Here is a 21,496-nt window from a genome sequence, read left to right on the forward strand (position 1 = left end):
GAGAGAGAGAGAGTTTGGCCACTTTCATTATGGTCATCAATCATCCGTGAGCAGACTTCACTTGTGTTGAAGTCACTCGAGTTTATATTTGGTTAAGTTGATCTTTTTTTTCAGGCCCCAGCACCTTTTCTTCTTTACATTTGTTAAGTCAAACGATTCTGTTCAGTTCACATGTTATAATACACTTGAGTTGAAGTGCTCCCCCCCCCCAGCTGCAAGTAGATCTATTAGTATACAAATACAATGGCTGAATTAAAAAAAAAAATTTTTGCATTCGTATTGTCAGATGAGAGATGTCACACCAAAATTAAAAACCGCATTTGCCAAAGCAAAAGCAACCTTCCACAAAATGAAACAGATAGGCCTACTTACAAACTTCAACTTGTCACTGGTAACAATAAAAAGTACTGAAAAGTCACATCGAGCCATCCTATAAAGCGGGTGAGAAGCCTGGACAATAAATAGACAGATGGAAAGAACAACTGAAGTTGAAGTGACAGAGTTGTGGTTCATAAGACGCATGCAGCATATCCCATGGACAGCTAGAAAAACAAATGAAGAAGTCTTGGTTGAAGCAAATTGCAGACGACAGCTTATGGCGAATATAATACGAATACGAAAGGCAAGGTTAATTGGACACACAATGCGGAAAGAAGCATTGGAGAATAATATTGTAGCAACAGGCAAGTTTGATGGAAAGAGAGGCAGAGGCAGAGAGAGGGAAAAGATACTGGACAGGTTGACAACATGGCTGGTAACAGCAAGAATGACAGACACTATCACTGCAACCCAAGACACTATCACTGCAACCCAAGAGAGAGTGAAGTGAAGGTCCATGATTGCCCACGCCAGTCGGCAAGGCACTGGATGATGATGATTGTCATATGTTTTACAAGTTTTGACATGAGTGATACTGGTACTTAATGCAAAAATACAATAATGCAGAGCTGATCACCATGCAATAGGAGTTCATAGTACGAAATAGTGAGGGGAGCACAAGGAGAGGGTGTGTGCAATATCCTGACACAATAACCACATCTGCTTTCCCTTCCCTCAAGGTCGAAGAGTGTGGCATACCAAAGATAATGAGTATATAAGTATACCATTACAAACTCACAGTTTGCACAGTAAAGCTGGAACTTCCAAGGTTATTTCAGTTTTCACATCTCCACTACTGAGGCAGGCAGGATCAAGCACCTTCTACATAAGACTTAAAGTTTTGAGGTCTTTTCCTTCAGTAGCTTGGACACCACGATGTTAGAAAGCCAAAGACTACCTGGTCAACCTCGTAAAGTCGTAAAGGTAAAAATAAGATTTTGCACACAAAATAACACAAAAGAAACACACACACACACACACACACACACACAGAGCCAACACCATGTAGACCAAAGACAGACGACGACAATAACAGATTAATATTAGATTATCCTTAATGTTCCGGCGCATACTGAGGTGTGAGTCAGTGTATAGAGGGGTGAAAGGCAGAGAGTGCACGCAGGTAAAAGGGGTCGCGGAGTGAAAGTAACATAAGCATAGTCAATAACAAAAGAACTCTGTTCAGTATTTTTTTATTCTGTAATCATAAAACCTAGTCATATGGAAGGGGCATAATAATAATATAATATAAATGATCATGAACACAAAAGATAAAAAAAAAAAGATAGCAGTACTTCCTGCAGCACTTTAACTTCTTTTCACTGAGATATTCTAACTAATCTTACTGTCAAATTTAATTCTTGTCTACATGAGGTACTGGTACACACACGGTTCTATGATCTAAGAGAGAGGAAAAAAATAATCATCACCACTGTTTTACAAATCGTTGCCATCTGTAAAGTAAAACTAACAAGTCCAACAATTACTACTTTGATATTGTTCTCTTTCCATTAAATTAAAATAAAAATGAAGAAGATGAACAAGCCCCAACATATTGGTAAATAATATTCTTCTACTCTAAATGTACTTGAAAACCTTCAAACTATTCATACATTTTTTAAAGGAATATATTAGGTTTCACTAAATGAAAAAAAAAAATCTTATATAAAACGACCTACCGCAGTCAGACGTATTAATAAACAAACTCAGGTCCTCATATAAAGAGAAAAAGAGGAAAAAACTGTTGCAGTGTTAACCACTTCAATAAATCTTGCTGCTGATACTGATAGGCTTTCATTAATGCTTCAGTGCAGAAAAAAGCCAACAAAACTTGTCAGAAACACTCTTCGGTGACAAAATGAGTATGAATTTCATATTGGCAAGGAGTCTACACATACAATACCTTTTGTAAGAGAAATAATACAAAACGCAAATATTCCTATCTTATTACGAATTTCAAGCTATCATTAAAAAATTATGAGCTGAACATACTTAAATCATTTAGCATAAATATCATCTCTCATTTTTATGCCTCCTTGAGAACTGCGAAATCACACCAGAAAAACTATTTTATCATCAAGTCTTTGGTTCTTAGATAATTTGACAATGCAACAGGAACTCTTGATTCTCAAGACAAAAATGACACCTTCACTAAATAATGATATTATGACAGTGCAGTTCTTTTACACAACTGGAAAAAGCTTTTAGAGGGCTTGAACAAAGTGACAACTGCATGTCATGTTCATACGAGGGGGGGGGGGGGGATAGCTCAAAAGATACTCTGCAAACCACTAAATAACTGAATAGAGTCACTTGGACTGGCAGAAAATTAGAGAAATGACAACTTAGGTTGACCGTCATGAAGATGGGGTAATTCCTTCATCAAGATTAAACATGTTTTCATAAAGTATACAATTTCCAGAAAAATCAAACACCCCCCCCAAAAAAAAATTAAAAAATATATAATTTAGATTTTTCACAACATGCCCTTTATCAAAGTCCTACTCCTTATTAGTAAGTAGGCTTTTCTTGTCAAGGACATTATCAGAAGTTCCCAGCCTCACGTCTGTGGCCTGCTGCGAGAACTAGAGAGTACCGTACTACACTTGCACAAATAGTTGTGGTTTTCAGAACCAAGATTGACATCGACAGGACAGGGAAAGTAAACCTATCACTACATATCCTCTGCCAGACAAAAGTAATTTTCAAATAAAAAGGGTCAGCTACAAATATTCAGCCTGTACCATTATGAGTTTGGAATTAAAACTTAGGAGGAAGATTCGGCTAAATATGCCACAGAGGGAAAAACATTTTAAAAAAAATGAAACGTCTTTGGTAAACAATACGCATAATAAGCCATAATACAAGGTAAAATTTCCACAAAAACAACAGACTGTGGGCTAAACAGATTCAGTTATGAAAGGACCATAGAACTTTGAAATCTATTGGAATACAAAGGCTTAGTACATTTTGTTAGTACCATAAGATGAAATTGATGATAATAAAGAATGTCTTAAATATGGTAATCCATAAATGAACTGAAACAAATCAATTGGTGGAATTGAAAATCTTTCTTAAAACTCAGAACCACAAAAGTCATACACGAAAACAGTAGATAACACAAGAAAGATAAGAAAAAGCCATAGAGCAAAGGGTGGTAGAAAAAAAGCCAAAGCCAGACTAGAAAATGGATCTGACGACTGCTTATGGCACAAAACAACTGGAATCTTTAAATAAGCCCATAATAATAAACAAATGAGATCTATCACTTGCACATGACCAGTGAAAAACTCCTACCTTCCACTGCTATAAGCAAGCAGCCAATAAAAACGATTGTCTAGACTGGCCGGTGAGGTTCCCACTCTAGAGGGTTGAAAGGGAGGCCTAAAAGGCAGGGGAGGGTTTTATCACTTGTAGTGAAAGAGCTGTTCACATTGACCTTGATAATGCCAACCGATATCAAGCTCCACTGTAGCATAAAATGGAAGTAAAAAAACCCAACCAAGACAACATTCACTGAAATGACTTTTTTTTTCTTCAAAAACTGACAACCTACATGCTCTTTGTTACTCATCAGACCAAGCACTCACAGTAGCCCATCCTGCCTTCTTCAGCATACATCGACCACTCAACATACAATAGCATGGGAAAGACACAAGTAAAAAAAATGGAAAGTTATTTTGCAACTTGGTACGTCATGTTTTGATCTGGGCTTCTTTTTCTCAATGTTGAGCACGCAATGACATCAGTAGAAGGTCCACAAGTCTTTGCAAAATCTGAGTAAATCCTCTTGACATTTATGTCAACATGCTTAACTGACAAACACAAACACATATATCCCAGAAAAATAACAAGGAAAAAGAAAACAGAAAAATCCATTTCAAAGTCTGAGTGAGCAGAATTTTTGCTCGAAGAATTTTAAATAAAGGACAAGAGACTCTCTTTGCATACTTATCTACTCACATCTTGGACATAAAGAAGAATGTCACAAGATACAGTGGTCTCCAGCTAAGAACAAAATGTGTAACTGGTTCACCTGAGAGCCTGATTTGACCAAGTAAGAGATTTTTTTCTCTATAATTTACATGCCTAAGGACTTGTTAAAAATGAGAATCTGCCGTTAAACCTAGTTGAGTTGACTGAAATAACTTTTTTTCGCCTAAAGGTCTGCTTCAAGGCCAGCAAATACATACTATAATGCGACATTCAACAAGATATATATGGGATGAAAGAAAGAATGGAAAAACACTGACAGTCTCACACCCTTCATCTACTTTCTGTCCTAAATGGCACTGTCCACTTTCAAATATATTGGTACACAGATAAAAATGATCTGATGTAACTGTTCGGCCGATTATTTTTAATCAAACTGAAGGAAACGGGGTAGAACGAGTGCATAGTGGGATGGTGGGGGCAGGGTATGTATGGACTTGTGGACAGCAAAATTTAATGCATACTAACACAGTATGTCTAAGCATACATTTGAGATATGCCAAAATTGGTCAACTGTTTAGTAGTATTTCAAAACTGGTCCAGCAGTCTGTTCCTCCCATGTGGTAAAAAAAACATCCTACAAAACTCAACTTCTCAAAACTCCAAACATCGCTCCTTTCGCCAAAGGATTGCCCATGATTCATATTTCAACTGAGAGCAAGGTTGGAAACCAGGGGGTTACCTAGTAGGAGCTGAAGGCTGAATGGGGCCCATGAAATCAGGCTAAAACCATAATTTGCATAAAAGCCTGTTTTTTTGTTTGGTCTCCCAATGCTCTTAAGCAGAGACCACTGTACAATCAGACTTGGAAAAGATTGAAGGATTTAATTAATCTGCAAATTTAATACTTGTGATCTCATCTCAAGATGACTTCACTTTTGACTTTGAGCTGCTCTTTCCATACAGTTGCTTCTGCCGCTGGTTGCGCATGTGACTCAGATTATTTGTGCCACCTGAAATAAAAAAGTTGTAATCTACAATCTTCTGAAAAACATGTAAAAATATACGGTCCAACCTGTTTTAAAGACCACTTCCTACCTCCCCCTTTAGTGTTTTTAAAATAATTTTATTTTGACACTGATCAAGACTACCACCTGTCTAAGATGATCACTTTTCTTCTCGATAATGGGAGGTCATCTCAGACAGGTTTGACTGTACTTGAGTAGCCATAACTTATCAGTAATAGTTTTCCTTATGTGCACTGAAAATGTAGCACATTGCAACAACATTAGAGAGGTAAAAGAACTCATGCTATCAGTATCAGAAGAACAAATGATAATCATTTACCCCCTCCTCCCTCCAAATACACATATATAAAAGATACAGCTGCAAATGAAGAAGAGCATGACCATCACACACATGAAAGAATTTATGTTCTATTGGAAAAGACAAAGCATAGACCCTTTTGCACTTATCAATAATATATATGGAAAGGTTATCCAAGACCTTGTATGTCATATGGGTTATCCAAGACCTTGTATGTCATATGGGTTATCCAAGACCTTGTATGTCATATGGGTTATCCAAGACCTTGTATGTCATATGGGTTATCCAAGACCTTGTATGTCATATGGGTTATCCAAGACCTTGTATGTCATATGGGTTATCCAAGACCTTGTATGTCATATGGGTTATCCAAGACCTTGTATGTCATATGGGTTATCCAAGACCTTGTATGTCATATGGGTTATCCAAGACCTTGTATGTCATATGGGTTATCCAAGACCTTGTATGTCATATGGGTTATCCAAGACCTTGTATGTCATATGGGTTATCCAAGACCTTGTATGTCATATGGGTTATCCAAGACCTTGTATGTCATATGGGTTATCCAAGACCTTGTATGTCATATGGGTTATCCAAGACCTTGTATGTCATATGGGTTATCCAAGACCTTGTATGTCATATGGGTTATCCAAGACCTTGTATGTCATATGGGTTATCCAAGACCTTGTATGTCATATGGGTTATCCAAGACCTTGTATGTCATATGGGTTATCCAAGACCTTGTATGTCATATGGGTAAGGTTGGTCAATGTTTGCTCTCAGGTTACACAAATCTTATTGTTTGAAAAGAATAATTTCATTATAAGGATGGCACTTAAGAGGTGTGAGGTTTTGACCACTGCTTGCTGACAAGACAAGTAATCCTTGATCCCATCAGCTGGGCCTCTGAAACCCCCTCTCCATAAATTCCCCTGTTCAAGATGGAAAATGTCTCAAATGGAATTTTTTTTCAGGCTCCCTTGAAATTCGACAGTATTTGATATTTGTGTATATATATATATATATATATATACTGGTATGTTAACTTTGACGTGCTATAGTTGGGTAGTTACCAAAAAAAAGAAAGAACTTTGATACAAAAGAGGTAATGAGTGGCAACGTGGTTAGGAGGCTCAAAGACATCTTCTGTGCAGTCAGATATGAATTAATTAAGGGAAACATTTCTGTTTTTTTCTCAATATGAAACATGGTGCAACTTACCCACAGCCATTAAGACTAAATATGTTGCCAGGAAGTAGGGGAAGTAGAATGCAAAGTTGGCAGAGTTAGGTAGTTCAATGCTGAAATATCCAGTCTCGGCAAAAAAGGAGATGGACATAACAACAATGGTGGCTGAAAAATAAACACCAAACATTTTCTGAAGTAAATACACAACAAAGATATGAACAAACTTTGTAGTCAAAAAGAAAGAAGAAGACTACCATTTTAGTTATTTATAAAGTATCCAACTTTTGGCACAGACCTCTGAGTGTGCACTTCTCTTTGCGGCACTAGCAGGATGGATATAGTGCTTCGCGACTTAATAACAATTTTTTTTTCAATGTCTTCAAACGTTCATATGACTGAAACAGTTGGACTGAGAACCATAATTTTGGTTCTGTATTTTGTATTCTTATCATTTCAATAAAAAGATGCTCAGAAATATAGCAAGGTAGTCTTCTTCTTTCTTTCTCATCTACAGCCTTCCGAATCACTGTCTTCTATGTTTTCCTGTCAGCTGTCCAACTCTGGAGGTAAGCAAAATTCACAGTTCCTATTTATTTTAATCCTTTTTTATCTTGGAATAATGTCGCTGCCGCAAGCAAACCATTTAAGTTCAAATTTTGAGACTTTTCGTACATTTTTACACCCTGTCAAAGCTCTATGAAAGATCCACCTTTCAACATCATCAAAATGCAGTTTAAAACTTTAGTCAAGTCTCAAAATTTTCTTGCTTTCCATAACTTTTAAAATAGGAGCAATGCAACAAAAAGTAGTTTTCTCTCTCAGATGTAAACAGTACCTAAACAGACTTCAGTGGATTGCTTGCGGCACTGACGATAAGCTCATCTCTCCCTGCATCTGACTCCTCAATTATGAGAACCACATTTACAGAAGAATCATTTGTTATTTGAAGACTTATTTTCTTGTGTCCACAAGTTATTGTTTATATTATCATGATTTGGAGAATTGAAATCACAGTGTATGCCAAACTTATAATTTCAACTAGTATCAATAATTACTAGATCTAGATCTCTTCAAAGTGGAAAATAATAAACTTGCTCTCCCATTAGAGTTGAATAGAAATACGAGCTGATGTTGTTTTTGAAATGGACATGATCACGGTCAAACTTACATTATCTCTTGCTGTTTGGTAACTCCTGTGATTTGTCATGAAAATAAAAGTGGGTCCTTTATTCTTACCTTCAATCAGAATACCCAGGGGATAGAGTGGGATCCATATTGTGTACCTCAGCCACGTTAGAGTTTTGATTTCTAGTCCTGCTATTTGCAGTAGGTAAAATGGATATCTGTGAATGAAAATAAGAGTATTTACATTCATAATTTTTTACCAAAGTGTTTAATGGTAATGGAGCTGGGCGTGCAGAGGAACTTAGAAGCTTCATAAGAGAAGTATGCATGAAGAGCAAAAAGTAAATGTAAAAAGTTGTTAAAAATGTATCAAATAGAATGCAGGTCACAAATACAAGCCATCTTTATAAACCTGTTCCACTAGTATGTGCGTAATGTTTCACCGCAGGTTTGCACTTCTCTTTTTGATAGGCAAAGTAAGGCAGGACCTATTCATTATGTCAGATCTATGTGGAGGTGTTCACAGAGCAAAAATATACAATATAGATGGTTTGTAAGCTATTATAACAGATGCAAACAGGTTTCAAAGTTGCACCAGTAAGGTTTGGATTTTCTAAAATACTGAAATATAATTCTAGACCTAATGTTATCTGACACTTATTTGGTGGAGAAAGGAGGGAAAGCAGTAGTCGAAACAGCTGAAATCCCCTTGTGGAATAAGCAATTATCCTAGCCCTTTCACTGGAACACACTGACAACTGGCACTATTCTTGCTATATATTCGCAGAAGTGATAGCAAATTGCAGCTAATTGTGACATTAAAGACTGATGGGGAGACAACCTTATAGTGAATGTGTAATAAATGTTTTTGATTATTACATGAAATAAAATTTCAAGTCCTGATTTTACTGGTTAAAAAAAAAGAGTTTCTTTTCTCTACTTTTAACATCTCACCTTATAACTTCAACACATGACCACACAACGAAGAGGTACCAGCACATAGGAGAAATTTGTAAACGAGGCTCTTGCAGCACCAGAAGAAACAGAATCAAATTTCTTCCCATAACCTGGGGTGTAAAAAAAAAAAGGGGGTAAAAAATGTGAGTCACAACGTTTGAACAAAAATAGTAAAGACTACTATTCACATAAAACAGGCAAAAGCACTTTGTCAAAAGAATCCATTTTATTGCATTCTTGGTTCTATACATATTAGATTTACCCAGTCTTAAACTTCTAACTTTTTAAACTTGGATGGTTGGCACTTGACATTTGGTCAGCAACTCAACCCAAACCTCTGGTGTTTAAGACGAACAATATTCTGGAATTCTGAACAAACGATTTGATAAAAAGTCTACATATGTAACAAAACCCCCCAAAAAGTGAGGATGAGAAATTAAACAAAACCTCTTTTCAGCTGAAAATTATTATCGTGTGAAAACTCTAAATTGATTTTAAAAAAATGCTACAAACAGATGCCAAGTACCATTTGAAATCCCTCACATCAATTTCTTTATAAGAAATTCATATCTCTTAACTTAACCCTTTGAGCCCTGAGCTCCTGAACCTATCGTGACCCCCCACACCTGAGCACCTATCCCTGATGTTGATGGCTGGGACTGATCAGCTCATCACAAACAGCGTCAAACACATTTCTTTTCTTAAAATTTCATAACACAGACTCTTGGTTCCTTCTTTCTTCAATCTGGCACTGAATAGCTTATTTCATTCACATTGAATAGAAATAAAACAGTACAAATGGAAAGGGCTGCTGTCCATCCCTCTAAAGCAGGATCCTGGAGCACAGGGAAATTAGAGCTGTCTTGCTAAAATAGAATTTTAGGGTCAAAGGGTAATAAAACATTTTTCTATCTTTTATACTAAGTAAAAACTGCATTTTCATTTAACACTTTGCCCCCACGGGACGCCGATTGGCGATGGTAAGAAGCCATTCCTTTTCCCCACCGGACGTCGATCGGCGAGGGTGTGATATAGCGTGTACCACACCCGTATCTTGGTCCGTGGGGATAAGTGTTGCGCGCTGTGTGGGTGAAAAGTGTTACACAACATCACTCATATTGTCTTTTTGCTTATATTTTTAGTTGTCCAATGTCATCCGTCTACGAGTCAAAAAATTAAAAACAGGTGTGTTGCCACCCCCCCCCCCAAAAAAAAAATACACACCAGTTAATGACAAATTGCTTCAATTTGCGTATGGATAAATTCCTCCCTCTTTTCATTTACAAGGTCTAAGCCATATAATCTCCATATTGAGAGAAAACAGGAAACTTTCCATCCACTCCCATTTCAGCAGAAAATTATCCGCACTGAGCTTTGAACAGCAAGGAAGTTGATTAAAGAAAACTATAGATTACCTTTCAGGGTGAAATGTTGGTTTTGTTCTTCTTATTTTCAGATTTCAAGTGAGAAAAACAGAGTGAAACAAGATCATTCTGCTCAATCTCCAGAACATCTAGTTCGATCCCACAAAACAATTTATATGATATGGAGCTTTTAAGTAAAAAAACAAACAAACTGAATGAGGTGAATGTTGAAAAAAATTAATGAAATTAAAATCACAAAAACTGACATGATAGTTTTTCATCTCCATTAAATTTTTTTTACCTGAGACTGAAATAACAGTGACTTACCTGAGCCAATGACATAATGAAGTTGGACTTTATCAGACCAATCATAGGATGTATCACTTCTAATACTGCTATAATTTGACAGACCATCATCTGAGACCCTGTCGTTTCGAAAGCAGCCTGCTTTGCAGCTGGAAACAATAGAACATGAAACATAAGTTGAATAAAACAGAGCCATTGAAAGCTTTACTTACATTGTGTACAGAATTTTAAGAACTAAGATCAAAGACACATATATGCAAAAGGGCCTGATGTTAGCTCAGTTGGTATCATGTTGGACTACAGAGCGGATCGCCCTGATTCAAATCCCCAAATGGGATGTTCTTAACATAGGTTGTTCTGAGAAGTTTGATTCTGTCAGACACGAGGATCAAATTTGGAGGCCCTGCCTCTTATATAACCTTACAGAGTTCAAAGGGGTACAATTTTCACAATAGAAATAAAAACTTATTTCAAGGTAAGAATGAAATTAACCCCTTGACTCCGTTGACCAGTGCTCTGTAAAAGTATCCCGTACAGCAGCTAAAACTCCTGTTTTGTTTCATCGATATCTCAGCTTCTTTTATCTTTTGAATAAAGGAGTGAAATCCCTTGAAAGCTTACAGTTTTAGTTATGAGGTAATATTTATTTAATATTTGATGGGAAGCGTGGATTCTATAACCTGAAACAAAACGAGGTGCGTTGTTTTTCTTACACACATTGCATGAAACAGAGCCAACGTGTAAAATTGGAATGTTTGTTCAGTCTCAGTACTTTATAGTTGTTTGCTATCTCTTCATTTCTCTTTCTATCATATAGTTTGATAGGAAGTGCGAACTTTGTTATAAATAAAATAAAGCGAGGTGTGTAAACTTTCTTACACACATTGTGTGGACGGAGTGCTTGTTCAGTCTCGGTACTTTCAAATTGTTTATATCATTATAATGGCTTGTTCTCAGCAGGTCTTGTTGCCAACAGATGAATTCATCTCTTCATTTCTCTTTCTATTGGTATAAGTTTTATCGACCTGTCTCTTACAATAAGCCAACAAACGTCGATTAAGGATTGTAACCTGTGACGTCTTGCACACAGTGGAATTTTCCCGAGCATGTGAGGTGCATATATATGATTAGCATATGGTTAGCAGTCAAGGGGTTAAGTATTTCACCTTTCCAAAGTGTAAAGAATATTATGCTTTGCAGTTGTTCCGGAAAGTAAAAGAACCACTAATCTTTTTTCAACTACAGAACTAATTATGGTATCAAAACACAACAGCAACAACCACAATTAATGTTCAGGTTCATAATGCAACTAAAACACGTTCACAAACAATAGGTAGGGAAACCAGGGGAGTGTCTAAAAGAATCTGCTTAATGATGAAGAGGTATGAAGGAAATGATGGATAGACATTGAGGAAACTTGAAGAATGCATCAAATATTTTGTGAATTGGCTTCATCTCTAAGTCACTAGAATGCAATGCTTAGACTTACTCATTAACATGTTTGATATTTATCCAGGCAGATTATACAAAAATCTGTCATAGACGTGAAAACCATGACAAACTAAGAGCCTACTGACTTAAATGTCCACAAGCATTAGTCACGCTTTCTCTACGCCCCAAACATCAGATACCAAAACTTTCTTTATCATCATTGTGGGTAAGGAACACATACAGATATTTATGGAATAAACAAATTCAAAACTTACATTCTCCAGTCCTAATGTACTGATACAACAAGATGACAAAAATGTAGGTGTAGCCGACAAACTGGAACAAGTTGTACAGGAATAAATAGGTCTGGGACAGAGACATGTTTTCTGAAATAAAACCAAACCAGAGGCATGTTACATAACAATGACAACGCATGCTCCATTTATGTATATATATACACAAACACACAGACACAATATATATATATATATATACTTTATATATTCATATCTAGTTATATTATGTATATTATGTGTACGTATATAGACACACACACACACACTCACACACACACTCACAAAGGTACATTATATCCAGTCAACAACACTTCCACGCAAATTGTCCAGATCACGCAGTGGCAGATATGTACCTCTAAAAACAAAGAAAGAAAGATATAAAAGAAGTTATTTACCATCTAGCATAAGGCTATTGTCAGAATAAGCATCAACGTGTATTCCTCTTTCGAGTATGTATTGTATCTATATAACTCTAAAGGTCTTGTAATTAAATTCCTGTATGTGGTTGAATGGTGCATCTGAAGTGATAGGTACATTTTGTCAGCTTTACTTCTTTTTTCATCTTGAATTTTAATGAGAGTAATACATAATTTAAATTTATATGTATACCTGCATGTGTTTTTACGGTCCCGCACAGCCAAGAGAAATTTCCCCCGGGATAATAAAGTAAAGTATTATCTTATCTTCTTATCTTATTTCATCTGTTCTTATTTATATTTCCTCCACCATATATTCTCCTATATACATAGGTCTATAAACTATATAAAAATGAATCCAGCTTTGAGCCTGACAAAAGGCCCAGAACCAAAATATCGACTGTCAAAAACCAGTCTGGGTGTCATGATTCATATAATGAACGTGAAAGACAAAAATTATTGCTGAAACGCAAAGCAGAGTAACAAAACTTGAATGGGTAAGTAGACCTATTCCGTGTGAGAGTTGTAAGAAGTGTGGGAGGGCAAAATGCATTGACACTGAAAAGCAGCCAATCTTGAACAGAAAGCTAAAATATAATAATAATTTACAATCACACATCCAATGAAACGCAAACACATGGTTCAGTAACATGGTTTACAAAGTATGATTGATCCTGATTCCATACAATGCCTGCACCAAAGCGCACTTTCCAGAGAGCTCTAATCAAAATTCTAAACACTAAAATTTTGCTTCCAAGTTCAGTTTTTTTGTCCTGTGGTGTTAACTTTGATTTTTAAACATTTGAGAACTTTATGTAATTTCCCAAGTCTTTCCCGAGGCAATTTACAGATTTTCTTAAATTCCCGGGGCTCTGCGATTTTTTCCCCAAATTCTTGGGGCCCTCGGGCCTCGCAGTCACCCAGATGGATAAGTTTGGAAAAACGTTATCCTTTAAAAGTAAAGACAAATAAACGAGTGTCAATATGAGCTAATAAAATTTGAAACTAACTGGAATTCATTGAAAAAAAAAATCATGTAGCAGAACAGAAGTGGTATAATGATGGAAGACATTGGACATCTATTCATTTTTTCCATTAAAAAAAAATCTGTATGTGTTTTTAATGCCACCATCGACACGATTGATTTAAATCAATTAGGAAGCAGGCTCAACCCTGCCTGTCTGGGTCAACTCGGACTGAGAGTGACACAACGTCCCAGCAGAAAGACTGACAGACTGAGATACTCGATAAAATTCTCCCCACACTGAATTAAACTCTGGTCTGGTCTGCTGTGTGCAATAGCGAAGCGCCTAACCACTACATCTCAGACCGTGGTATCTACTTATTAGATAATTAGGAGCACAAAAAATCCCAACAGGAAAAGCCTTTAACGATAAGTTACTTCCTAACGACCATCTTTTACTTTTCATATTCAATAGTTGTTCTAAGATCCATTACATCAGACAGCTGGAAACAGATGTTATTCAATGCTTTGAAAAACCAAAGCAGGCAAGAAGACTAAATATAGAGTTTCTTACAACTTCAGCTATTTATAATGTCCATCCAACTTGTATGTTTCAAACATAATGCATTTGTCAGCTTTTTATGAGTCTAAGACAAAGGCCAACGAAATCTTTTCCAACCAAAAAATCGTAGGCTATTCCAATTTTTTAAAGAAAACAATGTTAAATTAAACCAATGGATATACAGTCGAACCTGCAACGATAGCCATCTGTATAATATGGCCACCTGTACAAACGGCCACTTTCCATTTTCCCCCTAGCGTTTTTTCTACATAATTTAACTGTGTAAAACAGTCACCTGTCCAATGCAGCCGCGGCCACCTTATTTTATCAACCCACGGTCAAATTTACCTGCCTCAGGCGGCCAGGTGTGGCCACTCATTGCCCGACGCTTTGTCATAAATTTTTGAATCTGCCCCTCACGCTGTGGACGGGCTGTCATAATCTATTCGCCTGTCATTATTGTTAGTCCCTCCAGTGAATGTTTACCAAAGTTGACCAATGGGCAGGCCTAACAATACATTTTCAACTGCTGGTGAGGGAAGCAGGATCCGTCATAACCCATAAGCCCCACCCACACCTCATGCACAAATCGTGTGTGAGGTGACTCGTCACTGTCTTGTTTACCTAATCTTTAACAAAGTAACAATGGACAATGACGTGAACTTGTGACAGAAGCGTAGCTCGTTCTCCGAGTGGTGGCAACCCGTGTGTTTGTTTTACCATGGCACTCGGTCTTCATCGTCTTACTTACATAGTATTTAGTTTGTTTGACCCTTGCACAAAATCAGCAACAAAAAGAAAGCTAACCAAAAAACAAACCAACAACAGACAAAAAAACCCTTCTTACAACACCCATGCCCCTTTTTCAAAAGAAAACAAAAACCCTTTTGAATTAGCCTCACGGCAGTCTAAAGCCTGAGACCAGCCCCGCATTGGACCTCAGAAGAGAAGGAATTGCTTTTTTCTTTTTGATCAGTTCTGCCTAAGACAGCCACCTGTGTTATACAGCCATTTTTCTCCTTGACAATAGGCGGCCGTTTTACACAGATTTGACTGTATATTATGTTCTTAGTTTTTTACCAATAATAAAAGAAATGTGTTTATGTTAATACATACTTAAAGAAATTTAACACTAACACTCATATCCTAAAAACATAAAACAACCATTTTAGCAGAAGACAAACAAATTAGTGGGATATTCATGCACCACTTGAATTACAACACATACAAAAACTCACTCTCTGTTTTAGATGAAGAATCATTTCCAAACTCTGTGGTGATTTTTTTAAGCAAAGCTTCCTGCGCTTGCTGTAGAAAGGAAACAAAACAAATGACAGCAGACGTTTATTTTGTATGCTTTCTCGTAGTCAGTGACATCTATTCTGCGTTAGATGATTTTATATTCAGTACCGCTGTGTAATTTTTGTCCCCAGAAGGCATAATTACTCTCATATTTCATGATTATGCTTTATGTGTGCCTGTACTAAGTTACAATGTTATATGCCTGGAAAGATGCTGCATACTTATATTTTTCAGAGGAGCATTAATTAAGTATCTAATCTTTGCAAGGTATAACATTTTTAAGGCAGGTGCTTGTCAAACAAAGCTGTCTATTATTCACAGCTCAATTTCCCCTTATTAACATTTACATATAAAGAAAATCTAAAGTTCTTCTTCAGCCTGAAATCATTGAGTAAAATGCACATAAAAGACTGAATCTGAAGATGTTTAGGGTATGTAATTTTTTTTCTTCGTCCCTGTCCCTGTCAAAATACCAGAAGATGGCACTTCACAAACCTCAGGGCTGCTTATGTCACTCTCTTCCTCAGAATCGTCAACAGGGAATTTGTCAAAATCAATTTTTAACCAAGGAAGTTTCATTCTGTCAGCTGTGAGCCGTGGCCATGTTTCACCTGCTGATTTTTCAATTTGAAATTCAACAGCAAGATCTGTCTTTCTGTAGCGGCTTTTCTGGAAACAAACAGACCATGGAATGTATAGGAACAAAATAGCAGAATGACTTAAGCACACATGAAAAAGAGGCTGTTGGAAAGTCTCATTCCTTCTCTGGTGACAGCCACCACAAAGTAAACTTTTTAGTGTATCTTTTTATTATTTTTTTGGTAAGTGTTTTATGGTGCTTGCAAATGTATAAGGTCATTTGAGCGGCTGACACATTTTTAGTTGGTAGGAAATTTTGAATTTTGCCAGGGTGGCGGCTGAAGCCTGCTCTTATCAATTTGGACCCCCAGGGGATCTTTAACATGCGCAAATAGCACACTGGACCTCCAAGGTTTTTTGCCCTTCTCCGAGAAGGCTAGGTGTAGATCTTTCCTACCATTAAATCAGGGGTGTGGCTCAAAGACAGCAGTAAGAAGGAGCTAAGGAGCAGCAGTAAAAAGGCTGCAGAAAGAGTCAGGAGCCCAAAAGAGGGGGCAAAAGAGTTGTGGAGGTGGGGGCAGAAAATGGAGACGAAAGCAGACTACAGAACATTGTTATTGCCAGAGAGCAGGAAAGGATGTGAAAGAAGAAAATTTTAGAGAAGAAAATTTTCCCGTTGCTATCCAGATTTGAACCCAGGACATATTGAATGAGAGGCAAACACCTTAACCTCTAGACCACGAGAGCCCCCTTAGTGTAGCTTTACAGAAAGGCAGCCGTTATTTTCATGACATGTTGTGTAAATAAAACTGCACTTTTTAACGACCTGTCGTGTAAAAAAAAAGCTAGGCGCGTTGTCATGACCTGTCGAAGACATACCGGCTCTTACCGCAGAGGTCTAAGCCTATTGGCTAAAATACAATTTTTTTGGTAGATCTAGATCTAGTTTCTTATTTTGGACCTGTACTACTGCCATTCTGATTAAGGTGCCTAAACTACTGGATTTGTGATGGGTGCCGAGAGTGCTTCCAACTTTCCCCTGCGAAACCCAAAGCCTCGATCCCAAAATTCTGTACTTGCCGCACTATCCCTTTAAAAAAAAAAAAAGGGAGAGAGAGAGAGAGAGAGAGAGAGAGAGAGAGAGAGGGAGAGAGAGAGAGAGAGAGACAGAGAGAGAGACAGAGACAGAGAGAGAGAGAGAGAGAGAGAGAGAGAGAGAGAGAGAGAGAGAGAGAGACTAATTTATGAGCCTGTCTTGAACAGGGAAATAGTTAGAAGTGCTCATGAATACTGTAGACACAAAGTTTTGGAGAGTAATTTTTACCATACCGTCTAATGTTTTATTTGTGTAAGTAACCTTGACTTGTAATCTTAAAAATATTCACACAACCTAACTGAAGTACGCTGCAAATCTGGTGCAAATTATTCATACCTCAGGATCCACTGGTAAATAAAAGTCCAAATGGAAGCCATAATTATTGACCCCTTTAACTCCAAGTCCTTGAGAAGAGAAGTCCAAAGTTTCCTCCGTTAAACTCACATCAACATTCTGGAAACATAATAAGAAACATGCTTCAAGTCAAAAAGATAAAAGGGTAAAAAAATGATAGCCTTAAGTGAAAGGTATCCCTGCACTGGCTGGATTCCAGAGTTTATACCAGCATTGATAGGAAAACGAGAACAAATCAACAATAACATTAAAAAATCTGTGTTTAATCTAAAAAACATCAGTGTAGGAAAGTTTAAATATGACCTAGAACCTAAAGTGAAAATCTATTGGTCCACTGATTTCAATCAATTGGAAAATAATAAATGTATATTACATGTATATGTATGATAACAACGAAGTGCTTGAAGGAAAACTTAAGGCTTCTTTTACCATGTTATCATTTATTTCTCAAGTACATAAAACTCATACTATTGTACAATGGATCTTTCTCTCTGAGTGATCATTTGATTATTTCTAAACTGAACTTTTGAGACAGAAAAATAAAATAAAGTGCATGTTGCTTTATATCATTACAGACGAGCATTAGTCAGCAAAGTCCAGAGCTCGCAGGTAGTGAGCCCCGGGCTCGACCTTGCCTCAGAGGTCAAGTTGGCTGGCAACAAAGTATGCCAGTGCAGAACAACAGTATAGTAACACAGAAGAAAGATCAAGCAATCCCTTGGTCTTTTCACTGTTCATGGAACATAGACTATACGACACCTAGGACATCGTTGAATAAAAGATGGGAGAATCTAGTCATGTGAGGGAGGGATGGGTGGTGGGGTGTGATCAAAGACAGTGTGGTACTGCATTGGGCTGTATGGTGTGTGAATTATGTTTGTATGCATGTGTGTGTATGTGTGGTTGTTTGAATGTTATGGTAAAGATCAGGAGGTGATTACACGGATTACACAAGAAGAGTTGGAGGCGTGCTCTGACCAATGTGGATTACATTGTCACAATCATAATCTCACTAGGAAGAGCAATTTTATTTTAGCTGCAAGACTCATCACTGCCAATCTCTTGCTTCCTCTTGCTTTAACGCTGAACAAGGTGCATGTACTATCCATCTGTCTATCCTTTATTGATACCAGGTTCTTTTCATGACGGCAGACAAGAGAAAACTTAATACTTAATTGTCTGACGATAGAGGCCCAAGCATCAGATTTTAGCTGAAGTTGACAAGAAGTCCTGCACTAAGACAGAAATTTATAAGAGACATGTTGACCCGGAAACCGTTCCATGACCAAAAATAGAAGTTTCCCCAGAATCCTACCCCCAAATATTATAGGAGTTTGAGAAAAAAATTGAAGTCTTCAGAACCCAGTAGATTGAGACTACATAATAAACTGAGTGTGGCAAATAAAAGTGTAGGCCTATAGCAAATACACCCAAAATAACGCATGGCAAAATGTGTATTTTTGAGCAATTTAAAAGTTGCACAACTACTGCAAAATAAATGGAAACAAAAATGTGTATTTTCATAACATTATGATAAGCTGCATACAATTTGACGGAAATGGAATTCAAGAAAAAAATTCAGATTTTATCAAGTTCAATCAGGTATGATGGCAGGTCTAGAGTATCTCCAAATCAGCCAATGCGCACGAGTATATTATATAGGTTCATGGGTTTATTATCATAAAAACAGCACTGGGTAAATTTCTTTTAGATTTGCATGCACATGCACTGTTTCAGGGGGCTAACCTGCCGTAAATTTTAGCGGCAGAAATGCCACTAAAACCCTTGCAAATTTTTTTTTTCCCCAACAAAATATCAATCGTAAGTGCTAAAAATTCAATTATGGTGATATACAGGGTAGCAATGCCAATGAAAAATTGATTTTTTGCTTTAGAAATTTTTTTATTTTGTACCTAAGAAAGAATTTTCAATTCTAAGAAGTATGCCTTTTGAATTTAAAGAATCGGTAAAAAAAAATTAAAAAGTTATGGGGTAGCAAAATGTGGCAAAACATGGATGATCGACATATACGACAAAACTCCTAAAAAGTGGACCACGTAACAGCAGATTCTGTCATAAAATCGACGAAATCTCAGAAATTATTTGGAGTGTTTGAAAGAAACTTGGCAACTCAATGTGTTTTTGGGTGGAGAAATCATTTCAGTAGTCAGATTTACCACATGTATTCATTTCGTAGTTATTTTGTTATACTTAAAATTTTGGTGTACATATTTCGATTTTGAGAAAGAAGGGTGTCGAGATGAGGGCACTTTACTTACATGAAGCTACAGCAAGCACCTAGCACACCTCTGTGATTGGCCCTATATAGATGACGTACTTCCGCCGTCTATTTTTGTTGTCTTCCGGGGTTTCCCCCAAGACTCTTGGGTTTCCCTCGCCAGTAACTGTTGACTAGATCTCGACGTTTGTGTTTTTGTATTGATTTGTGTTATCTGTTATTCAGCAATTTTTGTTCCATAAATTTACCTTCTCCTCAAAGTTGTACACACACACACACACAAACAAACAAGCGCATGCACACATACATACATACACACAAACACATTCACACACACGAGCGCGATTGCACACACACACACACAAAGACACAAGCGCCCGTGCACACATAACCCAAGCAGTCAGCGATAAAACCTAATGACGTAGCTCATCGCACGCTAAGTGGCAAAGTGGGCCCGCCAAGGTGAGATCAAGTCAACTGGCGAGGGAACCCCCGGAAGATGACTAAAATAGATGGCGGAAATACGTCATATATATATGGGCCAATCATAGAGGTGTGCCACATGGGATCTTTATGTATGTATAGTATAAGGTTTTACGGCGCTCGCAACTGCTAAGGTCATATGAGCGCGCGAAACACAAGTTGTTCACCTCTGCGAAAGTTCACTTCACGACTTGGGATCTTTAACAATATGTTGGTAGCGTGACTTAATATAGGCAAAACATTCTTTGATGACTTTAGACCATGCCAACCATAAAATATAATTCAACTCAATCTAACATGCCGTACAACTAAAAACCTTTTTTCTGGTTGTGGTGCGAACACCTTGAGGCGAGATATGCTTGCCTTGGAATATCCCCAATACGATGTTACAGGGGAATAGAGAGAAGACCAATCGGATGCGTGCGCCTACCATTACCCTACTTCGAGTGACCAATGAACGGGCTTGGAATAACCAACCGGGGATTCATAGAAATAGCGCCGAACAAGTTTGAGGAAGTTAGTCAGCCACCTTCCGATCTGGTCCAAAAATACACCTGCAAAAATTTTGCCATGAACACGGGCACGATTGGCATTGCTATACCCCCCTCAACTCACCTTCTTACCCTGCATCTCCCGCTTCCCATCCCCCCCCCCCCCTGAAGTCCTTAGGGTTTTTTTTTGGTCGGGGGGCACCCCTCGTGTTGTTAAAAATACATGTCAAATACAGTAAGTAGTCTCTAAGATCCCGTAGCTCGGGAGCAAAGAAAATGTGAGATCTTTTCTTAGGCGAGGGAATCTTAGCCGACGGACCAAGGGAAGAATCTAAGGTGACCCATGTTAAGGCCCAAAATCGGTATAAATGGTCTCCCTCCACCCTAAAGTGAACTGATATGATCTCTGGATGGGTTTAAATGACATATTACTGTGAGCAAAGAGTGGTCAACCTTGATGACCAACCACAGTGGCATGAAGCATGCTATTTTCACTTGTCCGATCGTGAGTCTCAAATTCTATGCTTAGCCAGTTGTTTAGCAATGCCAATGAAAATTTAAATTTTCACTTTAGCCCTTTTTTTTGGTACCTAAGAAAGAATGTTCAATTCTAAGAATTATGCTTCTTGAATTTTAAGAATCGGTTCATAAATAAAAAAGTTATGGGGTTGTAAAGGTCGGCAAAATATGGATGACCCACATATAG

General features: G+C 37.5%; 1 protein-coding gene across 1 annotated transcript in view; it reads right to left on the reverse strand.

Moving 5' to 3' along the window:
- Window positions 1-1,555: 1,555 nt before the first annotated feature.
- Window positions 1,556-21,496, reverse strand: part of LOC101863473 (very-long-chain (3R)-3-hydroxyacyl-CoA dehydratase 3) — a 25,741-nt gene continuing 5,800 nt past the window's right edge. The window contains exons 2-10 of the mRNA XM_005089671.3: window positions 17,560-17,676; window positions 16,044-16,217; window positions 15,485-15,554; window positions 12,284-12,394; window positions 10,599-10,726; window positions 8,905-9,017; window positions 8,062-8,168; window positions 6,859-6,990; window positions 1,556-5,324 (exon numbers count right to left, since the gene is read on the reverse strand). Of these exons, the coding sequence (XP_005089728.1) occupies window positions 5,233-5,324; window positions 6,859-6,990; window positions 8,062-8,168; window positions 8,905-9,017; window positions 10,599-10,726; window positions 12,284-12,394; window positions 15,485-15,554; window positions 16,044-16,217; window positions 17,560-17,676 (1,044 nt within the window). The 3' untranslated portion in view covers window positions 1,556-5,232. The remainder of the gene's footprint in view (window positions 5,325-6,858; window positions 6,991-8,061; window positions 8,169-8,904; window positions 9,018-10,598; window positions 10,727-12,283; window positions 12,395-15,484; window positions 15,555-16,043; window positions 16,218-17,559; window positions 17,677-21,496) is intronic.

The sequence above is a fragment of the Aplysia californica genome, unplaced genomic scaffold, assembly GCF_000002075.1.
Source record: "Aplysia californica isolate F4 #8 unplaced genomic scaffold, AplCal3.0 scaffold00008, whole genome shotgun sequence".
NCBI classification, from domain to species: Eukaryota; Metazoa; Mollusca; class Gastropoda; order Aplysiida; family Aplysiidae; genus Aplysia; species Aplysia californica.